Source organism: Silurus meridionalis, chromosome 5 (genome assembly GCF_014805685.1).
Source record: "Silurus meridionalis isolate SWU-2019-XX chromosome 5, ASM1480568v1, whole genome shotgun sequence".
Taxonomy (NCBI): Eukaryota; Metazoa; Chordata; class Actinopteri; order Siluriformes; family Siluridae; genus Silurus; species Silurus meridionalis.
Window position 1 is genome coordinate 28,177,537 of NC_060888.1, and position 6,732 is coordinate 28,184,268.

A 6,732-nucleotide genomic window follows, 5' to 3' on the forward strand; every position below is an offset into this window, starting at 1 on the left:
GACTTCCAGATCATCTGTGTAGATTTGTAGATATAAATCATAATTTATTACTAACATCTGGTTAAACATCATCACCTCAAACTAACCATTATAATGTCACTTATTCCAAAAATAATATTAATAATGAGAAAATTGTTCAGATGTGTTTCACTGCACTGAAAAAATAAATAAATAAATAAACAGGGACAAATGGGAGGATCCCAGAGGTGGGGCTAACAGCACCCTTCGCATTTGATTGGTTGCACCGCAATTATTCGTCAGAATAAATATTTTAACTATTGCATTTTTGTATCGTTTAAATAAACGACTAATCAGAGAGACTAACAGAGTCAACCGGAGACCCAACCTCGTTTCTGTGTCGTAATGAAGACCATCACTGTCATCATGGTGACCGTTTATGTGGTCCCTCAAACCAGAACCAATATGTTCTGTTGGTACTTGAGCATTTTCTGAAATTTTAACAAATTAAAAATTAGAGTAATAACCTGAAGAACGTCTAATGAGCCAATGAAAACGCAGAGATCTCAGGATTCTCTGATGCTTCCTCTGATGTTCGGGAGATTTCCTGAAATAACTCACACACCTTTCACCTGCGTCCTGCTTTTGTCCTGAAATTTGAACAGCGCCACCTGTGGTTCAGCGCTCATACATGAGAGCGTATGGAAGGTACGCGAGCTTGCATGCTCGTGGAAGTGTATTTTGTCTTCACCTACCCTTCATAGAAGTCTTTACTCACATTAAGTATGCTAAGAAATGACCTTGTAGACAAACTGCACAAAAAAGAACGTAAAGAACGTGAGCCACTCTTGTGTTGTTGTCGTGATTGTTCAATAGAACAATTCTTTTCCTGTCATGTTCCTCACCTGGACACGGTTCCTACTTCTGTTCCCAAGACTCGCTCTGGAGTCAGGGTTTCAGAGGTGAATACATGGCAGTTGTCTAATCTCCTCGCTGTATTTCGTGCAAAGACAGAGGTCGGCTGAAGGTGATGTGTGATGTAATTGTAGCATAGCGTAAATGTTGTGAGGTTTGGATCGCTTTGTCTTAAACACAATCACTATACGAGTCTCTACGACATCCATACCTCTGAGGAGTGACAATACACTTTTTCCTGCGCTGCATTGTGATTGGTCCTGACTCAAGTCTTGTTTCTGCCCCTTTCCTGCTATTGGTCAATTTCCAGATGTCCTTAATATTTTGATTGTTTATAATCCTGTTTTAATGTTCCAACACAAACCACACACACACACACACACACACACACACACACACACACACACACACACAGTCACCCAGCTTCTAATGAGACACACGGTTTTAATTACACAGACACACACACACACACACACACACACACACACACACACACACACACACATATACACACACTGGCACCGGATATATAAAGGACTTCATTGACTCCAATATAAAGGACGTCTAATCACTGACTCTTTTGTGAAGTATATACGCTCTGTTTGCTCACTCTCTCCATCTCCACCTCGTGGTTTTGATTTACATTCCACGTCTCTGCTCCTGCCATCTTCATGTTGTTTGCTGATTGTCTGACGCTGTGTTTGTCCTTGACCTCGACTTTGTGATTTTTTTTATTCGTCTGCTGGATTTCTAAAAATAACTCGAAAATTAACCCTGTTTTTGCGCACTTGAATCCTTTCGTCCTGAAATTTAAACAAACGTGAGTTTGTACGCTTGTGGAAGTTTTTTTTTATTTTGCCCTCACAGATGTTGTTCCTCACATTAACTATGCTGATAAATTACCTTGTGGACAAAATGCACAAAATATATCTGGCTGATATGATGAAGATGTAAATATCCTGATATTGCTTTAGCCAGACGCTAGGAGTGAAACCATAGCAACCAGGGCTAGTACAGTGATTTGAGCAACATGGTGTGAAGCTCCATCTTCACCACACCATTCACACAACCTCCAAAACACCAACAACAAAAGGAACCCTGGATTTGGACTGGACGTTGGTTTTTAAGTGTGCTAACAGCTAGCTGATAAGCTGCATGCCTGTGTGTGTATTTTGGTGTCGTTAAACCAAGTGAACGGTGTGAATGGCTTCTCGTGTGCATTTTGTGTCACTGTAAATAAAACTCAGGCGGATACACAACCATGTGCAGAATGCGTGAAGGCTTGTAAATGTCTCAAATCACCAGGTCTGGACTTTACATCAGGTTTAGACCGTTCATTTCTTATGTAGGCTGCATGATGATAATCTGGAGACTATGAGCTTTATTTACTTGCTACATTAGCATTAGCTCTAGAAGCTAGTACTGAAGCGAACTTCAGACACTGTAACAAATCTAAACTGATTGTGTCCATCTGCACAAAAAGAACGTAAAGAACGTGAGCCACTCTTGTGTTGTTGTCGTGATTGTTCAATAGAACAATTCTTTTCCTGTCATGTTCCTCACCTGGACACGGTTCCTACTTCTGTTCCCAAGACTCGCTCTGGAGTCAGGGTTTCAGAGGTGAATACATGGCAGTTGTCTAATCTCCTCGCTGTATTTCGTGCAAAGACAGAGGTCGGCTGAAGGTGATGTGTGATGTAATTGTAGCATAGCGTAAATGTTGTGAGGTTTGGATCGCTTTGTCTTGAACACAATCACTATACGAGTCTCTCGACATCCATACCTCTGAGGAGTGACAATACACTTTTTCCTGCGCTGCATTGTGATTGGTCCTGACTCAAGTCTTGTTTCTGCCCCTTTCCTGCTATTGGTCAATTTCCAGATGTCCTTAATATTTTGATTGTTGATAATCCTGTTTTAATGTTCCAACACAAACCACACACACACACACACACACACAGTCACCCAGCTTCTAATGAGACACACCGGTTTTTAATTACACAGACACACACACACACACACACACACACACACACACACACACACACACACACATATACACACACTGGCACCGGATATATAAAGGACTTCATTGACTCCAATATAAAGGACGTCTAATCACTGACTCTTTTGTGAAGTATATACGCCTGTTTGCTCACTCTCCATCTCCACCTCGTGGTTTTGATTTACATTCCACGTCTCTGCTCCTGCCATCTTCATGTTGTTTGCTGATTGTCTGACGCTGTGTTTGTCCTTGACCTCGACTTTGTGATTTTTTTTATTCGTCTGCTGGATTTCTAAAAATAACTCGAAAATTAACCCTGTTTTTGCGCACTTGAATCCTTTCGTCCTGAAATTTAAACAGCACCACCTACAGTATTGGAGCGTTCACACATTAGAAGGTTTGGAAGGTACGTGAGTTTGTACGCTTGTGGAAGTTTTTTTTGTATTTTGCCCTCACATATGTTGTTCCTCACATTAACTATGCTGATAAATTACCTTGTGGACAAAATGCACAAAATATATCTGGCTGATATGATGAAGATGTAAATATCCTGATATTGCTTTAGCCAGACGCTAGGAGTGAAACCATAGCAACCAGGGCTAGTACAGTGATTTGAGCAACATGGTGTGAAGCTCCATCTTCACCACACCATTCACACAACCTCCAAAACACCAACAACAAAAGGAACCCTGGATTTGGACTGGACGTTGGTTTTTAAGTGTGCTAACAGCTAGCTGATAAGCTGCATGCCTGTGTGTGTATTTTGGTGTCGTTAAACCAAGTGAACGGTGTGAATGGCTTCTCGTGTGCATTTTGTGTCACTGTAAATAAAACTCAGGCGGATACACAACCATGTGCAGAATGCGTGAAGGCTTGTAAATGTCTCAAATCACCAGGTCTGGACTTTACATCAGGTTTAGACCGTTCATTTCTTATGTAGGCTGCATGATGATAATCTGGAGACTATGAGCTTTATTTACTTGCTACATTAGCATTAGCTCTAGAAGCTAGTACTGAAGCGAACTTCAGACACTGTAACAAATCTAAACTGATTGTGTCCATTTGAAAAAAAGGACAGAGACGCTAACGCTAAACCTGACTGAAAGTCTTAGCATGTTTGTTTGATAATATACACTCCAGTCAATATTTACAAAACCTCACTGTTTCTCTGTAAGTCATTCCTCTGGAACGCTTTTGTCCCGATGTTAGAACACCCTCATGCTAAACGTGAGAATTCAATGAGACATGTTTAGGCTTGGAATCCATTCCTGCAGCTCTGCGTTTAATCGCTAAACACATTTATAAAGCAGAAAAGAGAAAAGAAAGACGGTGATGTGGAATAAACGTGCTGTAAACAAACTGGTGTGTAAATAATAATAATAATAATAATAATAATAATAATAATAATAGTGTTTTATAAATGTGTGAAAAACGTGTGTTTGGTCATCTTCGTGTCTGTGTCATTGTGTAAAGGAAAGCCATAAATATCTGCTCGTCTTTATTTTTGTCTCCGAATGGAATGGACTTGTCCTTTTAATGTCTCTGTTTCTCAATTTTTTTTTTCATTTATTTTTATCTATTTATTTATTTCGTGAGTATAAAAATAAATAAAATATTTAATGTGCACTACAGTGTGTGGGGTCTTTATTGGGTCCTTTTTTTTATAAAACGTCTAATTTTATAAAAAAAAATTTTAAAAAGAAAAGGTTCATATTCCATGGTGTTTTTATTCTTTAGTGTTCAGATTCTTTAGTGTTCAGACTCCATAGTGTCCATAGACTCCAGTGGCTGGAGGTCAGGGTCAGTAAATCCTTCTCTGCTGGTCTAAACACTATCAGACGCTCAGACCTACATTTACAGCCTAAATTCTAATATTTGTTCCATGAAATTGTATTAATTTATTCCATCAGTTTCTTCTCTTCATGTGGTAGTGTTTCTCTCGGCTGCACTGCTTCAGTACGTGTATGTGGATGTTAGATTTTTGTCCAATCAGATTTCAGCCTCTATGTGCTGCCATGTGAATCTAATCTACACAGAACCTTCAGAATCAGTACTGCTGGACTTTTACCATAGGGAATATTACCAACAGCTCTGTTTCTTTATCCAATCAGATTTCAGATTCTCCTCACAGGGCAGATCACTGGCCCAGAATAGCGTCAGCATTTTTCCGTCCTCTGATTGGTTGGTCAGAGGGAAACTGTTACAGCGACTGGTAAAACACGTGTGTAGCTCTGCACACGTTCATACATATGAGTAAGATTTTTTGTTTATGCCCACAATTACTGACGGAGGAAAAGAAATTGATTTGGTCTCAGACATACTTAAAAATACATTTTCAAGGGCGGACTATTCCAGAAACACTAGACATGGTGAGGAGGTCAGTAAACCCTGAAGCTAGCTAGTGTGTCTCAGCCCGGGAAAGGGTTTGTTCTCCACTTCCAGACCAGTGAATACGAGCCGTACCACTGGATTACAGCCTCTGGGGGGCGCTGCACATTATGAGTCTGCATCTCTGGTGAGTAGGTTGTATTTTATTAACATTTTTAATGTTTTTGTCATGTTATTAGACAAATATAGATTCTGACTCAGCTCTGACTCAACTCTGATTCAACACTGACTCAACTCTGTCCTAACTCTGTCTCAACTCTGACTCAACTCTGTCTCAGCACTGACTCAACTCTGTCTCAACACTGACTCAGCTCTGACTCAACTCTGTCTCAGCACTGACTCAACTCTGTCTTAACTCTGTCTCAACTCTGACTCAACTCTGTCTCAGCACTGACTCAACTCTGTCTTAACTCTGTCTCAACTCTGACTCAACTCTGTCTCAGCACTGACTCAACTCTGTCTTAACTCTGTCTCAACTCTGACTCAACTCTGTCTCAGCACTGATTCAACACTGACTCAACTCTGACTCAACTCTGTCTCAACACTGACTCAACTCTGTCTCAGCACTGACTCAATTCTGACTCAACTCTGTCTCAACACTGACTTTAACTTTAAAAAGATTAATTAATAAAAGATAAAGTCTTGGGGGGAATTGGCGATGAGAATTATGATTTATTTAATTTAATTGAATTATTATTATTAATATTATTATAGTATTTTCTTTCTTATTGTGTCTTTACACTAGAATTCATGAATTTCCAGGTTCTATCTGTTAAACTCAGTTTATCTTTACACCGGTTTATGCAAATCCAAATCAATATCATTTAAATAACTTGTTATCCAGAGTTCCTGAAAGAGTTCCAGTTGTATTTATTGGTGTAAAAGTGGAACTTTTAAAAATTGCAAAAAAATGAACAAAAGACAAACTGAGGACTTCTCCAGCCTTTAGGCCACGCCCCCTCCCCACGGCTTTGTACTGCTACAGCAGGTGAAATCAGAGATTATTACAATCAGATGTGTGAAAGATATTTTTGTGAAGTAGGTTTTATAGAGATGCTTAAAGACAACAAAAAAAACACGTTTTATTCACTATATTATTATTTGCCTCAAATAATCTACATCCATCATCATTTATTATATCATACAATAACACATTTATCTCAATCCAGTTTAATTCTGGTCTTTCATTTAATTTCTATATTTCCCAAATCCAAAGTCCAGACAGAACAGGTGGACTCTCTCTCGCTCTCTTTCTCTCCCTCGCTCGTTTTCTTTCCCAATGTCCTCAACAGACAGACAGCAGTGGGCAGAAGACGCCTGTGGAGGTGTCACTTCACACCTCCTGCTGTATAAAATCCTCCTCCGAATCCGACTCTTCAGCCTACACTCATCCCTCTGAAAGCAAGTAGGATGGATCTTTCTCCTTCTTTCCTCAGCTACAGCTCTTTTAGCTCAGATTCGGACAT

The 6,732-nt window shown here is 39.6% G+C and overlaps 1 protein-coding gene across 1 annotated transcript in view; it reads left to right on the forward strand.

Annotated features, from left to right (window-relative positions):
• Positions 1-6,525: 6,525 nt before the first annotated feature.
• The window catches only part of LOC124386514, a 1,790-nt gene continuing 1,583 nt past the window's right edge, over positions 6,526-6,732 (forward strand). The window contains exon 1 of the mRNA XM_046850403.1: positions 6,526-6,732. This exon is cut by the window's right edge and continues 646 nt beyond it. Coding sequence (XP_046706359.1) covers positions 6,677-6,732 — 56 coding nt within the window. The 5' untranslated portion in view covers positions 6,526-6,676.